The sequence below is a fragment of the Camelus bactrianus genome, chromosome 12 (genome assembly GCF_048773025.1).
Source record: "Camelus bactrianus isolate YW-2024 breed Bactrian camel chromosome 12, ASM4877302v1, whole genome shotgun sequence".
Lineage (NCBI taxonomy): Eukaryota > Metazoa > Chordata > Mammalia > Artiodactyla > Camelidae > Camelus > Camelus bactrianus.
This window is the reverse complement of record NC_133550.1, coordinates 32696895-32723954: the sequence shown is the minus strand read 5'-3', so window position 1 is coordinate 32723954 and position 27060 is coordinate 32696895. Positions and strand designations below refer to the sequence as shown.

Sequence of the window (27060 nt, the reverse complement as noted above, 5' to 3'; positions counted from 1 at the left end):
TTTGCGTATACTTACCACTAATTCAATCTGTGCTTTTTTATTTGTTTAAATCTTTCATTATGGTGAGATGCATCAGATATTCTATCACATTTCCTCATCTTGAAGAAATTTCTCCTCCTTCAGTCTGGGATGTTTGCCTTCCACAAGTCGAGTACACTTACCATCTTGGAGTCTCTCTTCATCATCTTTCTGAGGATATCTTTTGCCTCTCACCTGTGCTGGACTCCCTGTTTCCTGGATCTCATATTTTCCCTTTCTTAGTTTACTCCCTTATTATTTATAGAACACACCCCAGGAAAAGGATACATAAGTGATAAATTTATTTTGAGATCTTGCATTATGTGAAAATTTATTTAGTCTTCCTACTAAATTAAAGTTTGCATGGATATTGAATTCTATATTAGAAGTCCTTGTCCTTCAGAATTTTTTTTGAAAGTTGTTATATTGTATTCAAGCCTGTAGTGTTTTTCTTGAGAAATCTAAACCACTTCTAATTTTTGTTCCTTTTAAATATGACCTTTCCCCTCATATCTGACAGCTTTTAAGATTTTTTTCTTTGTCCTCCTATTCTTAAATTTTGTGATGATGTGTCTTGTTGTGTGTCTATTTTTAATCTATTGTGTTGAGTACTCAGTGGGTCCTCTCAGTCTAGAAACTCATGTTCTTCAATTGTGGGAATTTTCTTGATTTATTTTGCTGATTTGCACCCTTCTGTTTTCTCTATTCTCGTTTCATGTAACTTCTATTATCTGGGTGGTATACCTCCTGGACTTGTCTTCTTCTTGTCTGCTTTTGTTCAGGTGTGGTTTGCCTTACTTTAGGAAATACAAATAAACTAGATTGTGAATGGGATCATGGAGGAATTCACGTCTGAATAGTTGAAGGAACTAGGCTTAATTATCCCTTTTAGGGATAATTTTAACTCATCAGACTTTCTGTAAAGGCCCAGAGAGTAAATATTTTAAGCTTTGTGGGCCATATGGTGTCTGTTACAACTACTCAGCTCTACTGTTGTACATAAAAGCAATCATAGACAATACATAAACAGATGATCATAGCTGTGTTTCAATAAAACTTTATTTGCAAAAACAGGCACAGACTGGATCTGGCCCATGAGCCACCATTTGCTGACTCCTACTCTAAAAGATACAAAGAGGTAGATATTAGACTTGTTATATAAAGATTAGATTATAGCTTATAGATTTCAACTCATTAAAAGAATGAATTTTCTTATATAACTTATCCAAAGATGTAATGTACTGCCTGGGGATTTGTGAGTTCCCTGATTTGGTAGATAAACAAAAAGAAGACAGGGATATTGTAAAATAATCTTAGGTCCTTTTTTCCAGTTCTGAAAGTCTGTGATTGTTATTTGTTTTAGAAATGTTGGTAATATTTTATGCCAAAATAATTACATGTTTTGGGTAGTACGAGTTTTAATAAGAGAGTATTAACTTCAAAGAAATTATGTTTTTCCAAAATACCATGTCCAAATCATCTTTGCTAACATTAATAGTACTTCTAATATTTATGCTGTTGGATAAAAATTGACTCATAAAATTAAAAACTTGTAAAGAAGATAAAATAATGTAGCTATAACTATAACGTACTTAGTTTTCCCCTTCTAGGATTAAACTTTTTTTTTTAATTTGATGACTCAGCTTGGAACTGGACTATTTTGTTTGGAGATTTATTTGTATAAGGAATTAAGTAAATAAAATCAGAACACCAAATTATTTTCATTTGATCTACTATAGCTATGTTTATCTGAGTAAATTTTCTCCCTCTTAGTAAACAGATGAAGTATTCATTGCTGATGTTTTTAGAACTCCAGGTCCATACAAGCTATGTAGGTAACCTGTTGATATATTTCAAACTTAAATATATAATACCAATATTGTTCTTTAGAGAAACCGCCAGCACCATCACAAGTACAGCTGATCAAAGCCACTACCAACTCTTTTCACGTCAAGTGGGATGAAGTGCCTACAGTGGAGGGCTATCTTTTGCAGTTGAATACAGACTTGCCGTACCAAGCTGCATCATCAGATTCTTCAGCTTCGCCAAATATGCAAGGTAACATAGTTTTCACACTTAAACGTTGTATGCTCATATGCTTAAAAAAAAAGATAATGTAGAAAAACCCTGTGATTAGGCCTGGTTTAAGAAATTTTATGCTCTGATGTTTCCTGCCCAGCAAATCAAATGTATGTTATGTTTCAACTCTAAAACTTGACTATCTTACCGTTATAATGTAGTAGAACACATAGACATGTAGGGTAGAGTATTTTTTCTGTAGTTAATTTTGATGTACTTTCTTAATTTGACAAGCTACTTGACTTCAGGAGATGGTTTTAATTAGCTTTCATAAGTATTTCAGCTGTTTTCAAAAGTATTTTTAATTAACAGGCATTTGGAAAGTAAAGCAAATTTAGTTTTACATGTTCTTCCAAAAAGGATTTCAGCCAACTATTAAGCAGACTATTAAAAAAACAGATAAACTTTGATTAAGATACTATTTTTTAAACCTTTAATATATAACTTTTAAAAATATTTGATTGTAATGTATTTTCTTAAAGCTAATTTAGAGCGTATCAATCTGAACTTTCCCATTCCTACAGGAGTCAGGATGGACCCTCACAGACAAGGCAGTAATAGCATCGTTCCTAACAGTGTAAGTTAAAAAAATGGGTAATGGTAAATGAATGTTTATGATTACAGTCCCAATTTTTATTAGTATTTTTAGTATATTACCCTAGGACAGGGGTTCTCAACCCTAGCTGTATATCAGAATCACCTTTGAGATTAAAAAACAAACACAGATTCCCAAGCCTTTCCCTAGATCTAGAAAAGGAGACTCTTTAAGGTGATGCCCAGGTTAACTCTGCTTTTAAGGAAAGCTCCATAGATCATTGTGACAGTAGCCTGAATTAAGGACCCCTGACCAGGAAATTGAAGTCTCATTACACACAGTATCAGAGGCTAATACACGCATGTGTGCACACACACTCACACACACACACGCTGTATATATATGCATATATATATTTTTAAACAAATTTAGATGATATTGCAAGGTTTATAATGAGGAGCAGAGTTTCCTACTCTGTTCTTGATTCTGCCTCCCTAGAAACAAATACTTTTTTTTTTTTATAACTACTTTTAAATATTTCAGTTTTCTTCTGGTATCTCCTTTTGTGCCGTTAAATCCTTGTGCTGCTGCTTCTTGATGTTCCAGTTTTAGAATAGTTGTTTTCAATAATGAATAATGAAGATTTGATGATCTCTTAAAATACTGCCATTTCTTCCCCTTCCCAAATCCTTTAAATATTTTTAGTTTAATCATTATTTGATGTTTACATTGTGATGGTAATGTATTCATAGCTGAGCTATGTAGTATGCTGTGAGCATTGTTTCTTTTTCATACAATTTTTTGTTTTTCCTGGCATTGTTAACTGCATCACTTTTTCATTTGCTTGGTTTTCTTTTTGCCTGTTATTAATTCATTCTCAGATTCTCCAATAAAATAATAAAACTCCTCTCAAAATACTCAAACATATAAGGTAGTTTCTTTTTCACCCCACCCCCCGCCCCTGGAAACATCCCTCTGAGTCTTGATGCTCTAGTTTACACTGATTCTTCTCTAGGTCTGCTACAGAGCTGTCATCTCAGAACTTCCGTTTGTTCCATATTGGCAGTTTCTTTTATCTTTTTTCTGTGTTAAAAGCCCATGCTTCTTGATCTCATTTCATTCTCTTTCTTAGGGTTCTCCAGTAGTTTTCTGAGAAATGATTTATAAAAGGTAAACTTTTTGAGATCTTGCATTTCGGAAGATGCCTTTTCTCTGTTCACGTTTGATTGGTAGTTTGGCTGAGTTATAGAATTCTGTGTTGGAAATGTTTCCCTCAGAAATTTAAAGGCATTTTCCTACTGTCTTTTAGTATGCAGTGTTGCTGTTGAGAAGTCTGATGCCACTTGGATTCCTGATCACTTATATGTGGCCTAATTTTTTTGTTTTTATCCCCAGTCTTCCAAAATTTCAACAGTTGTGTATTTTAGAGTATGTGTCTTTGGCTCATTCACTGTGCTGTGCACTCAGTGGGCCACGCCATTCTAGAAATTCATGGCTTTCGTTACTGATTATTTCTTCCCTCCATTTTGTCTGTCTGTTTTTCAGTAACTTCTGTTTATTGAATGATGGTCCTCTTGAACTAATCCTCTGATTTTACTTTTTATTTCCTATTTCCTGTTGTCCTGTTTTGCTTTCTGTAAAGTTTCCTCATTTATATTATAAATGTTCTATACAACTTTTAAATATATTCAAATACATTTTTAATTTCTACAAGTCTGCTTTTATTCATTTCTTTTATAGAATCTCATCCTTGCTTCATAAATATATCTTCCCTTATGTCTTCAAGAAGTTATGGTTTTTTAAAAAAATTGGAGTTATATTTTGCTGTCAGCAATATTTCTTTTTTTCATGCTCATTTTTTAAAAAATGTGTCTTGGCCTTGGACATTCATGTTAAAGCAGATGTCTAGTGATGCTTGGCTGTCATGTTTAAACACTTCATGTTTTAAGTGAGGCATTAAAAAAGTAGCTTGAAAGATGTCTTAGTCCATTTGGCCTGCTGTAACAAAATATCATAGCCTGGTTGGTTTATAAACAATAGAAATTCACTTCCTACATTTCTGGAGGCTGGAAGTCTGAAATCAGGGTGCCTGCATGGTCGAGTTCTGGAGAGGAACCTCTTCAGAGTTGCAGACTGTTGATTTCTCACTGTATCCTCACATGGTGGAAGGGACAGAGGGTCTTTCTTGGTCCACTTTTACAAAGGCACTAATCACAGCCCAGGGGCCCTACCTCCTAATACCATCACGTTGGAGGTAGGTTTCATTGTATAAATTTGTGTCAGACACAAACATTCAGACCATAGTAATTCTCTGCATATGGGCATGCATGATTAGGAGACCTTAATGAGGGTTATTTGGTGGGGGGCCACAAATGTCAGTATCTTTTCCCTTGGACCAGTGGCTTTCCCGTGAAAATTCTCCAGCCTCTTGCCTAAGGGTTCTAAGCCTGGCTGTCAGTATTTTGGGAGTTTAATGTGAGCAGGCAGTGTCTGCTCAGCATACAGACTTTCATTTAATCCTCACTTTCAGTATGGGTGCCTCCCCTCCATACTCACCAGAGACACCATACCACAGTCCAAAGCCTCCCATTTCAGTCTTTCTACCTGTCTCCCTTCTTCAGTTAGAATGCGGGAGTGGAACCTGTCTGCCACTGTACGCTGGAAAGGCATAGCTGAGGCCACAGCACTGTTTACATAGTCTTCCATATGATGGTCCTCTGGTGTTTACTTGCACTCTGCACCTTGGCCTCCAATTCTCAAGTCTTTCTGGGCTCTTCAACACAAATGGTTTACCTCTTAGTGACTTTCCACCTACAGCATCTTGGCTTTCAGCTTTTTCTGCTTTATAAAAGCACACTTCAGTTTTATACTTCACTTTATTGTGCTTCCCAGATAGTGTATCATGGAGACTTTGCAGTGAAATGAACTTAGGTTTAGAGTCTAGCTCTGCTACTTACTAGCTGCCTGACCTTGGGTATATTTGTTAAGATCTCTAAGTCTCATTTTTTCCATCTATAAGCTAGGGGTGATATTACCCAGTTTATAAAATTCTTGTGAAGATTAAATGAAATACAGGCTTTGTAAACATGTAGCACGATGCTTGTCACTTGGTACCTGGCTATCATCATCATCATTTGTTAACAGCAGCACAGTCACCATCAGTTAGATGGGAAGTACAGGGCGTGTATGACCAAGTATCCTTAGAGCCCTGAGAGATTATAACTGACATTAAAGGTGGAGACAGAAAAGTGACAACAGGTAACTAAAAAGGGGCAGCAATATTGGGGTATTTGAATAAAGCCAGATCACTTTTATCGTTCAGTAGACCTATGGGTATTGCTGTATAATAACTGATATTCAGATTGATAACTTGAATTACCAAAAAGTTTAAATGTGTTTATTATAGTGTCTTTCAGGAGACAAAGAGAAATGTAATTAGGAAGGTTTCTATCTAAAATGTTTAATGGTGAAGAATATTGATGTGTGTATATATTAAATCTTGACGTCTATATGAAAACAGTCATACAGAATAATTTATGTTTGAAAGTTCATTATAACTGAGATTTTTCTTTCAGGAATTGTAAGATCTAGGTATCCATGTCTGATCTTGTCAAGAAAATTTGACCAAAATGTTAAACTCAGCAGCTTTGTTGTTGTTGCTCATGTTACATATGTATTTACTTGAATACTAACTACTACTTATAAAAGCGTAGATTTTTTTTCTTCCCTCAAAATAACTGTTCCTTTTCCCCTCAGAACTGGTCTTTTGAGAATGGAGATTAAATGAAAAGAAATTTTCTTAAACAATTATAAAATTTAAAGAATAATCCTATACAAATTAAACATATAATTTAAACTGTTTTATATTTTGGTAAATTTATTTTCAAAAACATTTAAGTTGTAAATTATTTTGCTTGTTTTTTTACATGTATTTCTATGTAATTGAACATTGCTTGCTACAATAAACCATTTTATTTCTTGTAGATCAGTGATACAATGAACAGTGCAAAATCTGAGCATACTGCTATGAAAGGAGCTTCGGTGAAAAACAAACCAGATCTCAAAGCATCAACTGATTCTAATGCCATTTTACATTCATCTTTGGCAACTAATGCTTCTAATCATAATAGTTGTGTTGTGGATATGCTAAGGAAAAATGAAGGTATAAAGACAGCATTTTAAATAAAGCTAAAGCTTTTTATAATAAATGGTAGGGAATTTTAGAGTCTTTGAAAAAGTAAATGTTACATGGTTTTGATCCATTTTCAAAATAAAATATATACTTATCATATTGACCCTAATTAGAATGATGTCACGATACTAAGCAAGAACTTACCCGAATGGTAATGATTAGTTATTAGGCGTAGAGTTCTGATGAGACAAGCTCCTGTATAACTTTTGAGGTTGGGCAGTGTGTTCAGTGTCACTGTTCTATTACTCTGTTGTCCTGACGCTTATAATTATCTGAAATTATTTATTTTGGGCCAGATTTTGTCTACCTTGTTCATGTCTATTTCCCTAGCACCCAGATCCATGCCTGGTAAATAGTATTCACTTAATAAATATTTGTTTAACTGGATTATCCTCAGAAAGATAGTTCATTTGTGAGAACTGTTGATTAGCCCATTGAATTCATAGGACAGCGTATAATTTGGTGATCCTTATATTTAAAATAATTTAATTTGAGTATTCTGATGCTGTCCGAAATATATTGTGTTGCCTCTGATTTCAGTATCTAAAATTATTTTATAAATCTCATTCTGATATTTTCCTAGTACAGGAATATGTGACTTTATTTTTAATTTGAAAAAATTGTGATAGTTGATTAAAAAGTTAATTCCTCTTCAGTGAATAACAAGATAATTTTTTATTTCTATTTTTCTTTATGAGTCCATGGTAGATAAAAATATTCAAGCAAAATAATTTCCTGTAATTTTTCTGATTTCATTACTTGTGGAAGAGGAGAGCACTTTTGTTTTGTTTATTTTCTGATGTGAGGGAATCATTTGGTCAAAATTATAAAAGCTTGGTCTTGACCTCAATCTAAATTTTTTTTTTAATAATGATTTTCTGTGTCTATCTTATAAAGAAGTTTATACTCATGAAAACAGATGCAAGCTTTCAGAATTTCAATGCACTTGAAATCCTACTTGTAAGGCAGTTTGGTTAAAATTAACATTAGGCAAATGGGGAAGCAAGAGTGGTTGTACAATGACAGTATCTGGCACATTATAGACATTTAAGTGTGTGACTGAATGGCTACCCAGTCTCAAGTTAACAAGAGGAGATCGGGCGTTTTCTCTGTAGGTTAGAGTAGCTGGTATATTTCAAAGGGAAAGTGTGACATGATTAGTTTTTGTTTGGTTTTTGTTTCAGAAAGGGCATTCTAGCCTCACCAGCAGGAAGAACTATAGTAGGAAATGATTGGGTGACTTGTTAGGAGGTTCTTTAAGGACTCCAAGAGATGCATAAAGACTAAAGCAGTGGGTGGGATGGAGAGGAGAGAATACATAAGTTCAGAGACTTTTAGAAAGTAGCACCTATTAGCCTTAGAAAGTGGGTGAATATGAGAAGTAAAAATGAGTTGAACATGATTCCCAGTTTTCTGGATTGGACACTCATTGCAGGATGATACTCCTCATCAGGATAGGAAAAATAGGAGCAAGAGCAGATTTGGAAGAAAGATAGGTTCAACTTTGAGCTTACTGTTTTTGAGGCCCTTGAGGAACATATTGGTAAAGATTTCTAGTGGGCAGTTAGATACTTAGATCTGGAGTCTAGAAGGCAGTTCTTGGCTGGAAGTATAAATTTAGAAGTTAATAGGATCTGAAATACAGCCTCCATAAGACCAGGGACCTTGCCTGACTTGTTCAGTTCTCAGGACCAGGCTCCATGCCTGGGACATATGTATTTGAGAGATGTATGATTTGTGAATGGTAGTTAAGGCACCAGGAAAATATGTAAAGGGAGAAAAGAAAGGGCTTAGAAATACCTGGATTTAAAGAGTCATTTGAAGAAGAGAAGCCAGCTAAAGAGACTGAAAAGGGGTTCCAAGAAGGTTAGGGAAAAAAACAAAAAGACTGATATATTTTTTTTACCTCCGTAGTGGGCATCACCATTTATGCCTATACATTGATTGTGTATGCATGTTGTCTCTACTAAATGACTGTTAAGTTCATGAGGTATGAACCATGCCTGCTTTGTCTCACCACTATAAAAATGTCTAGTAGATAGTAAGTCTTTAATATTGTGGAATATGAGTCATAGACAGAAATAGCTTCAAAAAGGGGTCTGTGGTCAGCATTGTTTACATTGTAGAAAGGTGAAGTCAATGAAAATTGAAAAGTATCCCTTAGAAATCATTGATGTTTTTCAGAGCTATTTCATTAGAGTGTGCTAGAAATCAAAATTGGGAAGTCAGGGGAGTCTACAGAGACTGTTCTAAAGCAAACTAGCAAGGGGGAATGGTAACTAAAGAAGATTGTAGGGTCAAGGAAGATGCATGCTTGAGAGATTTGATAATGAGACTTGATAATGTTTGTAGACTGAGGGCCAAAACTACTGAAGAATTTGAAAACCCTGAAGAAAAAGGAATGATTGATAAAAGAGGGTCCACACAGACATAGAAAACAAACTTACGGTTACCAGGGAGGGGAAGGGAGTGGGAAGAGATAAATTGGGACTTTGAGATTTACAGATACTAACATATATAAAATAGATAAACAACAAGTTTATTCTATATAACACAGGGAATTATACTCAATATCTTGTAGTAACTTGTGGTGAAAAAGAATATGAAAACAAATATATGTATGTTCATGTATGACTGAAGCATTGTGCTATATACACCAGAAATTGACACAACATTGTAAAGTGACTGTACTTCAATAAAAAAAAAAAAATATATATATATATATATGCACACACACACACAATAAAGGAACCTAAAAAATAAATTTTTTTAATTAAAAAAAAAAAGATAAAAGAGGTTCCCAAAATATGGGAGAAGGAATGGGACCAGGAGCACAAGAGGATAGATTAAACTTCCTTAGGAGAAAGGTCAGCTCGTCTTATGAAATGGAAGAGAAGACAGGGGATGGGCACAATCATAAATACATTTCTAGTTTAGGACAAGAGAAGGCAGAAAACTGATGACATTCATGCCAGATAACCTGTATTTTTTCCCCCTAAAATGGGAAGAAAGGCCATTTGATCTATGATTTATTAGAATTCAAGAACAAAGATTCAGTGTTTAGAATGGAAGAAGGAGCTGAGAAGTTGGACATCCATTATGGATATATTGATTGCACTTTATTTTTCTAAATATTTTATGCCCAACAGTTAATTCATATAAATGACATTTGCAGTGCTCTTGTTTATTATTTTAAAATTGAAAATGCCAAGAATTGTATGAAAAGAACTATAAGATACAACAATTACTTGCAGATACTATGTTAATAATTGATCTTTTCCCTTTAATTTTAGGTCCTCACACTTCAGCAAATATAGGTGTTCTAAGTAGTTGCCTGGATTTAAGAACAGTAATCCCTGAAACTTCTGTATCCAGTACTGTTTCCAGCGCACAAACTATGGTAACCCAGCAGACCATTAAAACTGAATCATCCAGTACAAATGGGGCAGTTGTTAAAGATGAAACTTCACTAACAACATTCAGTACCAAATCTGAAGGTTTGAAATGTGTTTCACATACTGTATTTTGAACCATTTTTGTATATAAATTCATCAAACGTATTTGTTTTAGATGGGAATTGCATTTCATCTTGGATTGAATCAAATGTAAACAGATAAAGCATTTCAGTTGAAATCATTATATAATATATTCTCTGCTACCTTCCATAAAATAGTTAAATTAGCACACACTAAAATACAATCAGAATGTATCTTTCCTACTGTGAATTTATTCAGCAATTTTTTTTCCTTAGAAATGATTAGTTCTATACTGTGGGGTAACAATTCTCCTAGCTTCATTGATTTCTGATTTTGTAAATTCTCATTTTATTCTTTTGCAACAGGAATTGTGTTTCATTTTTGGTAAACATTCTCTGAAGTTCCAGCTAGTCATCAAACCCTTGAAAAATGAGCTTTGTGAACTAGTTCAAGTTAGAGAGTCCACATTTCTAATTATTGTGATTTTCTCCCTCTGGCTATTTTTTGTATATTTATAAATTATATTTTAATGTGTCTGGTAAGTGATTATGTAAATCTTATCTGATGAATTATTTAATTTCTAGTTGATGAAACATGTGCACTGCCTGCAACTAAGATCAGCCGTGTAGAGTCACATGCTGCAGCGATGCCATTTTCTGTAAGTATATGACCTGAAGATGATATGTGTTTACAGATGGCTAAACATGCTTTAAATGCTGAGCAACTTCAACATGAATTCAGGAAAAGGCTCTTGGGTGTACTCTAGTAATGACTTGACATAGACTGAGAAATGAAGGGTTAAATAGGAAAATGTTCACAGTGTAATGTTAAGTGACAAAAGCTGGATGAAAAGTTGTATATATACTGTGTCCTCAATTTCATTAAAAACACACAGAGTGCATACATTCATGCTTCGCATGAGTCCACACACATCTACACTACAATGCTTAGATGGCTTTCTTCAGGTTGTGGGGCCACACATAATTTTTACTTTCTTTATGCTTTCAATATTTTTCTATTATAAAATGTGCTACTTTTATAATCAGAAGTGTGTCTATGTATGTGTAAATTACATTAATGGTTTAAAGAGTAAAAGGACATGTTTTGGAACATAAAACTTGAATGACTTTATTGCTAGCTGCTTAATAGGGGAACAGCAGAAGATTGCAGTATTGAGGTAGACATACCTGTAGAGTATCCCAATAATCTCTGACGTTGGGTGGTTGTGTGGAAGGCCAGAATCAGTCTGCTTGGTACCAAACTTAAAATACTAGGAATGTGCCTCACAAATATACTAAGATTTTCTTAATTTGATAAATACAAGGATAATATGTATGATCTGTGTATTTTTAATTGATTTTTAAATTATCAGTCATTTCAACTTCACTGCTATGAGCAAGAGTTTTTGACCTAAAATTTACCTTTTAGAATCTTCAAGAATAGTCTATAATTTTAGTTTTCATTCAATCATGATTTTTATGGATTTGGTCATATATTTACCTTCATCAGCTTTCACCTTTCCAGAATGTTAAGTCTTACTGTTCTTAGATTCTTCTCAGAGAATTACTAAAATGAACTTTTTCCCTCTTAAATCTATTTTGCAGTGCATCGGCTAGAATGGTATCTGTTATTTCAGTTGGAGCCAGTTGTTTTATAAAAGTTGTTGAAGAGAGTTTTTACAACTTTAAAAATGAAAACAAGTTTAAAGCTATTCCTTTTTTAAAAGAACCTTAGACTCTTCTAGCTAGCTTACTTTGTCATGTGTGATAGCCTAAATGACAAATAAATGTGAATTATAAGCATGTACCTCTGCTGTTATATATTTAAGACAGAAATAAATAACTGAAGTGCACATTTGTTTTGAGCTTCTGGAAACTGTCTCATTTATAAAGAAGATGGCTTAAAAAGGTTAGTTCCAGGGATAAGTATAATTCACTTATCACTAAAAGTAGCTTAAGGTAGAGGAAGTTTATTTGTCTTAAAGCAAAGGTAAAAATGTAAAACTGTTTAATCTACTCCTCTTTAGTATATACTAAATTATATTTAAATTGCATTTTAGTTTTGAACATTTTTTCTCCTTTTAGGTTTGGAGAATCACAGGTATTTCAAGTACAAAGATCACTGAATTTCTGCTAGTTGTTTTTGAATCTAGAAATAAGCCAGCTTGGAATGAATTTTTCCTTATTTGCTCCGTTTGGAGCAAGTTGTAATGTCACACTAAAGGGATTATTACATTTTCTGAGAGATTCTCTGAAATGACAATGTTCTATAAAACAGCTGGCATTTTAACATATCACTGATTGGAAAGCATGCTAACTCCAACTAGGTTGATAGTATAGAGAGCTACTGACTTGGAGAATGCCTGTCACTCCCTATGTTTGAATTGGCATCCCTTTTTCACTTGTCAGTTGACCTAATCTGTTAAGAGTTTATTTACTTATGAGCTATTAATGTTGTGGTGTTTACCCATATACCTACTTATAGATCACTGCATGGACTTATTAAATCTTGAGATTTCTTGTATGTTCAATAAGAATCTTCATACACATTTTTCCTTCTCTGAAATTAGAAAGAGACTCCTTCAAATCCAGTGACTACACTGAAAGCAGGAGAACGACAGTGGTGTGATGTAGGAATTTTTAAAAATAATACAGCTTTGGTGAGCCAGTTTTATCTGCTGCCAAAAGGGAAGCAAAGCATCTCAAAGGTACCTATTAATATATTTTCTACACTGCTAGTTATAAGCCTCAAGAATGAGATTTTTAAAATAATCCAGATTCAGGTCACTTGAATGAGTGAAATTGGGATCTGTTCACAGTTTGTAATTGAGAATTCTATATATCTAGTTATCTTGTATTCTTTTTAAAGCTCTTTTTATAGAATAAATCATAAGCAGTTTACTTTAAAAATCTTATACAATCACTGAGCTGGATTTTCAGTCATAAATAATATAGTCTGGTCAGTACAGATGAAGATTTTTTTTAAATAGTTCTAATTTTGTTACCTGGTGTGTTTAGAGAATAGAACATTTTTTCTTACTGAGAACTTTTTTTCTTCCTAACTTCACAATTTAAAAAATTTAAAAGCCCCTATGCTATTAAAAACAATCTAATTTTCCTTAATTTTGAAGCCCCTTAAAGAGGACCTCATATATATGAGACATTGGCCCTCTAAGAATTATGAAGTAGATAACAGCTCCAAAGCATACTGAACTAATTTTTTTTCTGAAATGGGGGGTTTTAGAGAGGGAGTTGCCAAAGAAATATATTCTGAATCTTCCAAAGATCTTACAAATGGAGAATATGTCATTTATCATTATATTTTAGTTTCTTTAATATTACTGCTGGTGTCCCTCTTTTTCATATTGAATTCTAATTCTTGACAAAAATAGACATCCTGGTTAACAATTTGTTAGCATTATGCCTAACAAAATTTCTGGCTATAGTTTGATTTCACATATATGGAAATACCCATATCTAAGGGCCTAGTAGCTATCTGTTTTTCCCAAAAGTAAAAAAAAAATGTAAAAGCCAGTGAACTTGGGTTTGAATCATTAGTTCCAGCACTCAACAGTGTGACCTTGGACAAATCACTTGTTTAACCTTTCCTGCGACTCGGTTTCCTCATGTGTGAAATGGAGATAACCTAACTCCCTTAAAAATGGAATGATACATAGATACTGACAGGCATATGCAGAATAGATAAACAAGATTTTACTGTATAGCACAGGGAAATATATACAAGATCTTGTGGTAGCTCACAGCGAAAAAGAAGTGACAATTTATGTATGTTCATGTATAACTGAAAAATTATGCTCTACACTGGGATTTGACACAACATTGTAAAATGACTATAACTCAATAAAAAATGTTTTAAAAAAAAAGAATGATACATTGGTGCTACCTATCTCACAGAGATGTAGTGAAACTTAGGGAGAATATGTAAAAATTATTAGCAAGTTGTAGATGTTATTATCTTCCTACCAAGAGCATGAAATTCAGTTATTTAATTTAACATTTATTTAGCATCGGCTGAATATTAATTTTTAAAATGCTCCGTACTACATGCTAGTTGCTCCTTTTCTATTAAACTTGCTTGCCCATGTCCAAAGGGTGTTTTTCCTGGCTAGCCCATTTGACAGTAAATCTTTTGAGATTTCTATCTCTATACTCTTCATGTGCAGAATATCCTTATATTTCTTTTCATAACCAGTGATTCTTGACTGGAAAGGCACTTTTCCTCTGGATAAGAATCACCAGTTTATGGGCTTGGTTATTTTTGTATTGGAGGATTCATTCCATGTATGAAAGAGGAAAATAAATAATGTGAACTACAACCCTGAAATAGAATTCATTCTTTAAAAGTTTTGTTGTTTAATGAAAAAATAATTAATTGCATCTTTTCTTTGACTTTTGCATATATTATATTTTAGATAGGAAATGCAGACGTACCTGACTACAGTTTACTTAAGAAACAAGATCTTGTTCCAGGCACAGGATATAGATTCAGGGTTGCTGCCATCAATGGTTGTGGAATAGGCCCTTTCAGCAAAATCAGTGAATTTAAAACTTGTATTCCCGGTTTCCCTGGAGCTCCTTCTGCAGTCAGGATTTCAAAGGTAAGACATTAGGTCAAGACTTAACGATTTATACACCAGAAGCTAACACAACATGGTAAATCGACCCTACTTCAATAATAAAGACTTAATGGTTTAAATTATTGAAACTTTGTACGTGAAGTAAAACTACCAGTTTAGAGATTTTTGACAGTGTCTGATGAAATGAGCGATAACTAAAAGGGGTGGATTAATAGTTTTGTAAGTATTTGTTGCTAATCATTCGTGATATTTTTAAGGACCAAAATTTCAAGCATAATTACAACATCCAAATTACAAAAAGTCAGTAAAATTTGTGTATGCAGCTTAATATTAACTTTATTCTTGTTGCTATGGAACCAAAAAGTTTGTGCTAGAGAATTTTAAGAGAACACATGAAATTAGATTATATTTTATCCTAAGGTCCTACCTCTATTTAGAGAAGAGAAGTCTACTTTCAGGTAACTATCTTCTTTGGGATAGTATAGGAAGACATTTAAGTCTAGCAGTGTTTTTTAAAAGGCATAAATTAAACAGTGTAGATCCAATTAGGGTAGGTTTTTAAAAATCAGCAATAAAAGTTCTAACACCTAATGCAGTTACTTCAGTGAAAAGCATCTTGTGTTCTAAAGATAGACTCAACATAATAAGTGATATTAGAGAAAACTTTAGAACATTTACCTGTTTGTTTTTTTTTTTTCCCCACCTCTCTTCAAGAATGTTGAGGGTATCCATCTTTCCTGGGAACCTCCCACTTCACCTTCTGGAAATATTTTGGAATATTCAGCGTACTTGGCTATCCGCACAGCACAAATACAAGATAATCCAAGTCAGCTTGTGTTTATGAGGATTTATTGTGGTCTTAAGACATCATGTGTAGTGACCGCTGGGCAGCTTGCAAATGCACATATCGATTATACATCCAGGCCTGCCATTGTGTTCAGGATATCAGCAAAGAATGAGAAGGGGTATGGACCAGCAACACAAGTTCGATGGCTTCAAGGTAACAATAAAAAAGCACCTTTAAATTGAATTTTTTTTTTTTTACTGAAGCTATTGTGATTATTATTTATTAGTAACTGGTTATGAAGATTTGTCATTTAAAAGAGTGTTCTCTGACTGTATTTCTCGTAGTTATGAATTTGAGTTTGTAAGTTGTTATTAAAATGTATTTGCTCAATTCTAGATCCAAATAAAAATAGAAAAGAAGCAAAGCCTCTCTGAAAATTAGTATATGGATTCTTCCTTACAGTTATAGCTCTTTTATAAAGGAAAATAGTAAAATTAAGATGCAAGCTAGAAGGCTTTATTACCCCAATATCTTTTATAAAGGCCATGTAACTCAGTCATCCTAGAGTTATTGAGATGATTCTAGTAACTGGCTGTTGTACACTGTGCTGTCTTATATAGTAAATGTTCTCTACATTGTAAAGGCCCTGTCTTTGAGTATTCCCTCTAACTTTGTTCTATTCAATGAGCAGTGGTCCTCTAACAACTATCTTCTAGTAGATAATATTTGTGATACTAATTTTAGTAGCCATTTGATTCATTTCTTTGTTTATATACAGTTAGCACAGGGCTTAAATTTAAAAAAGAAAGAGGCAAGTTCAGAAGCTCTGCTTTTGAACTTTTGTCATTTTCCAAGAATCATGGCAAAATACAAAAAGATTAATGGGTTTTCTTGATTTATACCAGGTTGATATGTTGGAGTATATTGAATTTTGGCCAAAGCACTTAACTTATCTGGCCCTCAGTTTCCTCGTTGTTAGATGAGACCGTTAAAAGAATTTACCTGTAAGGTCCCTATCAGCACTGAAATTCTGTATTTTCGTCAGAACTGAAGTATATCCCTAAACATTTCAACATCTGTCTTAATGGATCTAACTTTACTTTTGCAGAAATTTAAACATTCATAATTTAAAATTCAGAATTAAAGTATATGTCCTCCTTATTGCAGAAAGAAAGAAGCACCTTAACAGGACACAAGTTTTGAAATAGTGTTTTAAACATTTGTAAGATTTTTGTAAATGCTCTAAATGTTTTATTTTTGCATTGTTTTTACCTCGAAATTGTATAAACTTTTTTACAACTGAAATAGAAGCATTAGACAGCTTACTCAGGTTCCATTACAACCTTAAGGATGAGTATATAGGCATTATGGATACTCTGCTACAGGTAACTTGTTTCAAACCTTTTAGGAATTTCATGGTTCCACTGCCTATTCGAATCTGAAATGAACATACAGAGCAATAATTCCAGAAAAGATATTTCAAACTCAGAGCTGCAATAACTGCAGGGCACAGGTCTATCTTTTTTATACTATGTAACCTTATGCCAGTTTAGGTTGACTGAGTAGCTGTGTCCTCAAACTTCATGTATAATACTCCCAGCAAAGATGGATTTAATTGTGCAGAATTGATATGTATGTATGTTCCAGTTACTAATTTAAAGTGTATAGAATATTTTAATATATAATTTTTGTAAAGAACTGGGATTTTTATACTACAGTATTTGTAATTAATGTCTCACTAATTAAGTTTCTCTTGAAGAAAATATGCAGACTGTTAGACACGTAATGAGTGATTTCCAAACTCTAAAGGTAAAATAAATGCACTACTATGGTGTTGTTAGAATACCTTTTTTTGTGGCTGTATGAATCTATAATCTTTAAATGTGTATTTTACAAACAATGTTTACAAGGAGCTTCTCTGGTTTATTATCCCAGCACCTACCTTGGTGAGAGCTTCATTCTGCTTTTGTTTAACTCATATGCTTTGCTTTTGGCATATGCTTGCTTTTTGCACTAGTAGGATTTTAACTTACCTCATTATTATGTTTGTAATCATCTGTATAGCTTCCATAATATGTCTGATATAGGCTAAAGAAGTACTTAACCAAAGTTAAAATAAATGGTAAGCAATTTTGCACATATTAAATGCTAGGGTTTGTTGTGTATATGTGTGTGTTTAGTTATAAAAAAAGAGTAAGAATGGAGAGTTATAGTTTGTTTCAAGCTCGATTATTTGAATGGTCTGTTTGCTTCATTAGGAAAAGGTTTGACTTTTAACCCCTTATTCTCTGCATTAATTAACAGTTTGCATCTTGAAGCACTTCTCTTAATTACAAGGAATAAGTTGACTTTAAGCAAAGAATAGAATATTTGTTTGAGCGTATACATTTATACCTGATTAGTATTTTGTTTAGTTAACTTTGCTTAAATGCCTCTAGTGTTCTAGACCAGGAGGTGACAATGAACCTGTGGTTCTAAAATATGTCTTATTTTCTAGAGAGAAAGACAGTCTTTCAATACCAAGATATTTGTTAAAATGTTTTTACTTTAAGAATTAGCCAATTCTTTACCATTTTCTGGCATTTGTACATTAAGTACTAGTCACATTTATCTCTCTGATAAATGATTGGTGACTGAAAGATGCCATTGAGAAATCTCTGTGGCTTTGACATTAATAGTTAATAAGAGAACTTTGAGCTATGAGTTTATGAATAGAATGGATTGGGGTAAATAACAAGAAAAGTACATTTACCTTCTTACGATTTGCACATTTTTCTAAGTGAAGATTCCTTTGAGTAGCAGTGGGCTATATAACATGCAGATATCTTTCATAAGAGGATTTACACAGAACCAAATTACTTTATTTACTCCTCCCTGCTGGATAAGCAACTCAGATGTACAAGCCTTTGTGCCACAGTCCTCTTCCTGGACTCTGCAGCTTTGGTTCACATATGTAGTAAAAAGATTTTGATGTTGCATGCTCTTAGAATTAAGTTTTCTAAAATATTGCATTGGCTTCATTTTAGTTTAGTAAACTGTTTGGCAGCTTAACTAGAAATAGAATATTATAAACTCATTTTTATTGCATTTTAAAAAAATGGAAATAATCTGATTGCATGTATGAGGCTCCCTGCCATATAACCCAGTTACATAAATATAATCATCTGTAAGAGGGTGAAACTGTTGATCCATTATTTCAAAGACTTATAGACTAGCAGCAGTTTGTTCTGGTTAGAGATACAGTCTACTATAACTGAAGATATTTTCGTTTTTAAAAATTGCAGCACTTGTAGCATAAAAATAATTTGTAACATTGGATATGAAGAGATTATTAATATTTAAAATTAATGTAGTCATCTGGTCATAAATGAAATAGATTACAAAATAGACTTGGTCTTTGACCATTTAAGGTATAATCGACAGTTAACGTTTTCATGACTGATTTTAGGCAGTTTTATGTATTGTGTACCAATGATATATAAAATAAAGCACCTTTTATACTATAACCAATTACAACTATTATTTATTTTGAACTACATGGAAGAAAAACTAGTGATGGCAGAGGAACTCTGTAGAAATGTTGATTTTATAGCAATCACTTAAAATAATATAGGCAGTCTCATAAAGAATGGATTGTGTCTAAAAACTTGTTTACAAGTTAGTGGATTGTGTTTGGGAGTCATTTTCTGATAGAAATATAAAGCTTATCTAACCTTTATTGCAGCTGACCTAGTATGTTTGAAAGTAAAAAGGCAAATGGCTCCAAGAAAGAGACTTAAACTTGTTGTCACCTTTTTTTGATCTCCTTTTAATTTATGCTTTTCACCCATTTTAGTTCATAGCAGCCTGGCTTCTGTCCATCAGAGTGGCTGTAGCAAAGGTTAGGGATAACTTCTCATTTCCCAAATCTGGTGAATTCTTTCATTGTACTTATTAATCTTGTCATTTGAAACTTTTAACCACTCCCTTGACAGTTTCACATTTTTCTAGGTTCTGTCATAATGTGCTCTCTATGTTTTTTTATGCATCTCCTCTGTCTGCAGTCCCCTTTAACCCACTCACCTGTCTCCATTCGTATTTTCAAGATTAGGTAAATTGCCGACCTGATGAAGCCTTTCCTGACATACTCTATTTCCAGGTAGATTTGACTCCTTTTTCTTGTGCCCCCACTGTCCTTTGTTAAGTCTTCTGTCATAGCAGCTGAAAAGCTGTTGTGCCCTTACTTGTTAGCATTGTTCCTCCTCTTCTGACAGATGGTAGGTCTTTGAGACGGAGACTGAGTCTTTATATCTCTTTCATATCAACCCTTTATTCTGGTACTTAAATATTTTAGCAAATGATTAAAGAAAATTGTCACCTTTACACCTCTCTCCATATTCTCGCTCCCCTTCTAAAATTGGGTCAAAATGGGAGGGAGTCTTTGAAAAGGAAAGAGATTTGAGCAGATTTAATAAGCCTCTGGAGGAAACACAAACCCCAGCTTTGTGTTACCCTACCCTGCTGTTACTTAGGTTCCTAAGAGAAGTCCTGGGATAAATAAGGGATATGTCACATATTTACTAGGCTAAAAGGGATTTAATATGGGTGTGTTTAGATTGCAAGAGGAAGTCTTTGATCTAAAAAGATCTGAGCATTTAGTGAGATTGGTGGGCATTGGTAGATAATGATTTTTAACATTGGATGATCAGGAAAATGAGCTAAAAATATTTCCAAAGTCAGTCTCTCTGATTTCCCTATGGGAAAGCCATGGGCAGTTGTCTAACATTCGAAAAAACTACCTACCTATTTAATATGTTGTAAGCATGGGGAGCTGCTGGAGGACGCAGAACACCAGCATTAGAACCACACTGGAGTCTTATGTGTCAAGTCAGGTCACTCTTGTCACCTCTAAGCTTATAGGACAAAGGACTCTTACATTACTGGAAAACAAGATGATATTGGCACACCTTTCTTCCTAGTTTTCCAGTTACAGTTGGGAGTCCTTATACTTATATATTTCTATAACTCAGATAAAGTCCTTTTTATAATTTAAATCATGCCTGGAAAAACATGAACTACCATATTCTGGGGAGAAACAATAAATTCTATAAACTGAATGATGAAAGAAAAAGCTATACTGGCCTCCTTATTGAAAATAGATTTTGATACCTTATTAGTATTAATTTGCTTCTTTCCTGTCCTCTGGAGAACTAAAATCAGGAACATGTCCACTTGTGGGACTGTTCATCTCAGCAAGGTCATCAAACTGAGTGCAGGTTTCTTTTGTTTCATATTTGGTGTCTTGGATAAGTTGAATCGGGCAAGGGCCTCATACTTTAAGGTCATCAGATTCACAATCTGACTACCACTCCTGCCAGAGCCTCAAATTCGAGTCTTGAGAATTCAGGGTTATGAAGTCTTTGGCTTTGTATAGAGAGAAGACTAGGAAACCATAGCTTTGAGGCTGTGGAGGAACTATTTCCTGACTTGATTTTGTTGGTTCAAAACAAGTTTTTTTCAGAGTCCTCAGAGATGATGGGGAATTTACATATATTCCCTGAAGATAAAAGTGCAAGAAGTAGGAATTGGTGGCATATCAGATATGAAAGCTATAGCAGACAAGGAAATGGCTCTCCATTCTACCCATTCCCCTTTCCTCCTCTCCTTGCCACCCAGAGACAAGAAGCTAAAGGATTCCTCATTCCTCAGCATGAGAATTGGGGAAGGCCCAAGGAGAACCGTTTATGTCTGAGCATGTACAGGGTAAAAATAAAAGGTAGCAGCCAGTGTTTGTTTTGGAACATAAAGTAACTCTGTCTACTAGTAAGGCATGGTCCAACAAATGTCCAACTCTGACCAAGAGGATTATCCATTCCTCCGCCTCTCTGGAGAGAAAGAGTGGGAGTTTCCTAAGAGCTTGAGAAAGTTTCTCTCCTAATTTCTGTTTCTTATTGGAGAAGGAGGAAAAAGCTACAGGCATAATAATTACATCCATTTTAACACAGTTTTGGGTGTGCCACTTAAGGCAGCATAGCATGTTAAGAGAGTGGGCAGAGAGCTCTGGTGGTCCAAGCAACTACTTGATCTGAATCATCCTGCTACCAGTTGCAGTATAGCACCCCCTGGTGGCATTGTCCATTCCAGCTTACATGTGGGTAAGATTTGGGGTCTTGTAGCATTGGATTTTGAAAACAGCTACAGAAATGTCAGGAAATTTCTGAATGTCTGGAACTCAGTTGAGGAAATTGGACCTGAAGATACACTTTCTGTTTCTCCGTTTCCTGGGAATGTGTTGCCAACCATTTGCTGCTGGGCCTGGTCTACCTCTTGTACCAACTCCTAACCCAAGATAATAACTTTAGCCTGTCTTCTGTGGGTACAAGGGATGGATCCAGTGTTTCAAGATCTTTTTTTTTTTTCCAAATTTCTAAATTGTATACCAAAATTCATAGCTAGTCCCCTAATCAGGAGAAATTGCACCTTAACTGCGCCTTGTTTAGTCTGCAAAATGGCACTGCCAGTGATGACATGATTGGCAAAGACATGATTGCAAAATTGTTCTGACATTTGTGTGACCAACCTGGCACCTGTAATTGATCAATGTGGAAAAACAGTCAATAGCCACCATACACTTTCAGTATTTTTAGATTGCTTAACACATAAATGTACTATTAGGAGAATGTGCCAAAGGGAATTTGTACTTTTGAAAGTCAACAGAATTCAGTAAAGAGGCAGTCTTTGGCAGTTTATTTTGAGATTTGCATCACCTATTATTTTATTCTCTGCTTTATACAAATAATTATACCCAGTAAACCAAGTAACCAATTAACCAGAATCATGCCAGTGACTCTGAACCAACTTGGCAGAGCAGTACTATAATACTGCCATCTCGTTGGATCCTGACTCTCTGGGAACCTAGTTAACTTCTGTGAAGAATAGCTCATATTCATTCCTTTTTTCATATTGTTATGTATTTCTTCCTCACCAGTTACCATTATTGGCTGACTTTCAATGCAGAGCAGTGGCTGAAATATCAGATGTTCTCTCTCTTTGTTGATGAAATTATATATTACATAACCTAGAATCTGTTTTCTTTTAAAATGTTGAGAAAAAATGATCATGCATGTACTCAGTCTTCACCTCAAGAGCTAGAATGCCCTCAGATGCTTTGAATTCCTCCCTTTGTCTTCCTTCTACACGCACCACATGAGGTAAACATTTTTCTGGATTTTCTGTTAATAATTCCCATGTTTTTATTTGTGGTTCTACCATCTATGTATGTATCCCTAATAATATATTGTTTAGATTTACCTGTTTTTGAACTTCTGTGTAAATGCTATCATGCTGTATGTATTCTGTGACTTTTTTCTGACATTGTTTTTGAGATTCCCATCCATGTTTATACATGTAACTGTATTTCATTTGCTTTCACTGCTGTATAGTATTCCATTGTATGACTATACTGCAATTTATTTATCTGTTCTTCTGTTCATGGAGATTTGGATTGCTTTCTGTTTTGGGCTTTTCTGAACGATGCTGCTATGAACATTCTGCAAATTATAGTGTAAGCTCCATGTGGGCAGGGATTTTGTCTGTTTTGTCTAATTTTGTCTGTTTAAATATTCATAATGTCTAGAAAAATGCTGGCACATGGTAGATGCTTAATAAATATTTGAGGAGTGAGTAGATTCTTGTACATGTCTCCTGGTGCACGTGTGCAAGCGTTCCTCTAGGGCAATTGTTTTCAAACTGTGGCCCCGGGAGCCTTGAGGGTCCCTGAGACTCTTTTAGGGGAGTCTGTGTGGGCAGAACTATTTTCATAAGAATACTAAGGCATTATTTGTCCTTTTCACTCTCATTTCTCACGTTTAAATATTTTCCAGATATATGACATCATCACTCTGATAGCTCATCAAGTGTGTACCAGTGTATTTTTGTTTTGAAAATGTCTTTTAATTTTTAATATGGTAAATATTGATAAATATAACCCATGTGAACAACAGTTCTTTGAGGTCCTCAATAACTTTTAAGGATGTAAGGAGGTTCTGAGACCAAAATTTTGAGAATTGATGCTCTAAGAAGTGGGTTTTACTTGGTCATGCTTAACTGTTTTTTAAAACATTTATATCAGTACGCTCCCACTGGCAGTGGTTGAGTGTCATTGTTCCATATCCTAGTGAACACTTAATCTTGACTATCTTATTTGCCAATTGGATGGTGATTATATAGTATCTTACTGTGGGTTTAATTTGTATTCTCTGATTGATAATGAAATTGTTTTTTCGTATATGAACGTGTTTCCTCTTCTGTGAAGTACCTATTTGTGTCTTTTGACCATTTTTCTATTGGATGTGTGTCTTTTTTTCATTGATTCATATGATTTCTTTATATATTCTGGATACCAATCCTTTGTCAGTTAAACATGTTATATGTATTTTCTCCCAGTTTGTGTATTATCTTTTGTAATTGTACTGAATCTGTTGATTAGCTTGGAGATAATTGATATCTTTTCAATAAGTCTTCCTAGCCAAAAACATTGTGTATTTCTCCATTTGATTTTCTTTTACTATCTCTCAATAAACTTTAATAATTTTTGTCCATAAAGGCCTTAACGTCTTATATTAGTTTTCTTCCTAGGAGTTTTATATATTTTTAATGCTGTGATAAATTTTTAAAAATTACACTTTCTATTCTAAGTGGTTGCTGCTGATTATAGACACATTGTTGCTATGTGTTGATTTTGGATCCAGTAACCTTGCTAAATTTTTATTCTAATAATGTATCTAGATTTCTTTTTGAGTTTTTTATATAATCGCATCATCTGAAATAGTGGAAGTCTTCTTCCTTTCTGATCCTTGTACCTTTAAAAAATTTCTTCTTACATTTCTGTATTTGCTAGGACATGTAGTACAATGTTGGAAAGAACTGATAGTGAACATCTTTGCTTTAGCTTCAACTTAAAGGGAAGGCTTTCGACATTTCAGTTCGTTTCCCCCCCCCCCCCCATAAATGGTCTTTATCAGGTTCAGGAGACTCTCTTCTATTTCTAGTTTGCTAATAGTTTTTTATGAATGAATGTTGAATTGTTCAATGCTTTTTTTCTCATCTATTTAAATGGTTGAATTGTTTTCTCTTTTAATATTAGTGTATTAGATTTTGATAGTTAACTTTTTAATACTGAACTGATCTAATTCTTAGGATAAACCGAATTTGGCCATGGTGTATGTGTATTTTAATACATTGTTGGACTCAATTTGCCAATATTTATTTAGGATTTTTGCTTCTATGTTCCAGAGTGAAGTCAGCTCACAATTTTCCTTTTTTGTCCTGTCATCTGGTTTCAGTATCAAGGTTACATTACCCTTATTAAATGAGTTTTTCAATTTTCTGGAAGGTTGGAACTAGTCTTTAAAGCCATTTGGTCATTAAGAGAAGATTTTAAACTACTGATTCATTTCTTTAAAGGTTGTAGCATCATTAGGATTTTATATTCTTGAGTCAGTTTTGTTAAATTTAGTAAGTTCTAGGGATTTCTCCACTTCATCTAGCTTAAAATTTTTTAACATGAAGTTATTTGTATTACCTTTATATCATTTTAGTTTCCACAGCATCTGTAGTTATGATTCTTTTTCATTCCTTTTAGTTTATTTGTGCCTTTTCATTTTTTTAATTGTTAATCCTTCCAGAGGTTTGACTGTTTAGCCCGTTAGTTATTTTAAAAGTATGTTTTCAAGTGCTTAGGGGTGGATTGTAGTTGTCTTAATCTGTATTTCTAAGATCATTTTGCCAGAGAACCTGAGCTGTAGGATTTTAATTATCTGAAATTTGAGGCTAGCTTTATGACTTATCCTGTGATCAGTTTTTACACGTACCCCACGTGTACCTGGTGAGTAGGGAATCTCCAGTTGTTGAGTATGGTGTCCGTTAGCTCAGACTTTGTTAGTTGTGCTGTGCGGATCTTCTCCTCACTGATTCACCTCAGACTTGATTCCTTATTTACTAAAGAGGCTCAAGATCTCATTATGGTAAGTAGATTTCTCAATTTCTCTTGAAGTTGTATTTGCTTCTTCTTTTGGCTTTATTTTTAGTTGCATACCAATTTAGAATTTTTCTGTCTTCCTTGGTGAACTGAACTTTCTATATAATTATGTAACGACTCTTTCTATGAGTGCTTGTTGCTTTCATCTTTTTGGCTTTTTATTTACTATAGCAATATTTTGGTTAGTGTTTATCGGAATAGCTTAGATATTTCTTTGGCCTCATATTTTAAGTGTGCAAGAGACACAGTTAAAATATAAGGCCACAGAAAAAAATATGGATAGTTTAGTATGTTTATATCTATTGTGATTACAGTTGTGATTTGGACTTGTTTTTAGGTCCTCATTGTATCACCTCTTTTAAAATTTTTGTCCATTCCTCCCTTCTTGCCTTATCTTTCATTTCTCATTTTCTTCTTTGTTTTTCCCTTCCTTTGTTGGGTTTTTATTTTTAATTATTATGATTTTTTCCTATGAGTTATGTTTGGTTTACAAAAGTACTTGTTTGTTCTGTGTAATCTTTTGCTCCTTATTCATATTTTCTATGCTTCTATTCCTTTATACATCACTAATTTTTCTTGTGTTGCTACCAATATTCTTTGTGGGCAAATCTACTGTGTGTTGTATAAATTGTTTTTTATTGGCGGTGCCATTTCCCCTTGTTTTGTGATATCTTAAACTTATTTTCCTCAGAAAAATAGGAGTTATTTGAAGTATGGAATGAAATTCAGATCCTTAAGAGAATTTGTTGCTCTACAAAACACCAACCTGAGATCACTTTATCAGCTGGAACGTTCTGTGATTTCAGATCACAAACATTGAGAGCTAGCCAGTGATTATGAACTTGAGGGTGATGGCAATTTATCCTCTTCCACCGAGCACCAAAATTGAGACAGGCAAGGTTCCTTGCTGCCCACTTCACTTCTCTGTGGTGGCCTGACTATACTTCAGCCTAAGTGAGCCTCAAGCTTCATGTCCAGTCCCCCCACTACTGGTAGCTTCTGGTCTCCAGAGTTCAACAGAGCCGTCTGGGGAAAAGCAGGCTTTGGTGCTAGCTTACCTCATAGGTTTCCTGTTTCCACTTCACTTTCAGAGTTTTGCAGATGTCTTACACTTTCATGTGAACTCAGTGATACGTTTTAAAAGATACTTTATGTTATTTAATATTAATTTACATTGTTTCTTACATCTTGTTCAACATTTGGTTTTTTAAACCAGGACTTACTGAGGGTATCTAGACTGCCTTATTCTTAGAAAGTCTAAATTAAAATTTGCCCTTGATGTGAGTAGGAAACATAACAGTTTGTAGTCTACACAGAATTATCGGATGCCTAGTTCTCTCCTTTGTACTTTCCTGAAA

The 27060-nt window shown here is 34.1% G+C and overlaps 1 protein-coding gene across 2 annotated transcripts in view; it reads left to right on the top strand.

Annotated features, from left to right (window-relative positions):
- Nucleotides 1–24267, top strand: part of HCFC2 (host cell factor C2) — a 41722-nt gene extending 17455 nt beyond the window's left edge. The window contains exons 8-15 of one of the 2 annotated variants that reach the window (XM_010970446.3): nucleotides 1909–2076; nucleotides 2622–2674; nucleotides 6617–6794; nucleotides 10118–10321; nucleotides 10885–10958; nucleotides 12870–13007; nucleotides 14733–14918; nucleotides 15612–24267. In XM_010970446.3, the coding sequence (XP_010968748.2) occupies nucleotides 1909–2076; nucleotides 2622–2674; nucleotides 6617–6794; nucleotides 10118–10321; nucleotides 10885–10958; nucleotides 12870–13007; nucleotides 14733–14918; nucleotides 15612–15926 (1316 nt within the window). In that variant the 3' untranslated portion in view covers nucleotides 15927–24267. Of the gene's footprint in view, nucleotides 1–1908; nucleotides 2077–2621; nucleotides 2675–6616; nucleotides 6795–10117; nucleotides 10322–10884; nucleotides 10959–12869; nucleotides 13008–14732; nucleotides 14919–15611 lie in introns of those variants that run through there. The other variant, XM_045507005.2, reaches the window with a different exon arrangement.
- Nucleotides 24268–27060: the final 2793 nt, after the last annotated feature.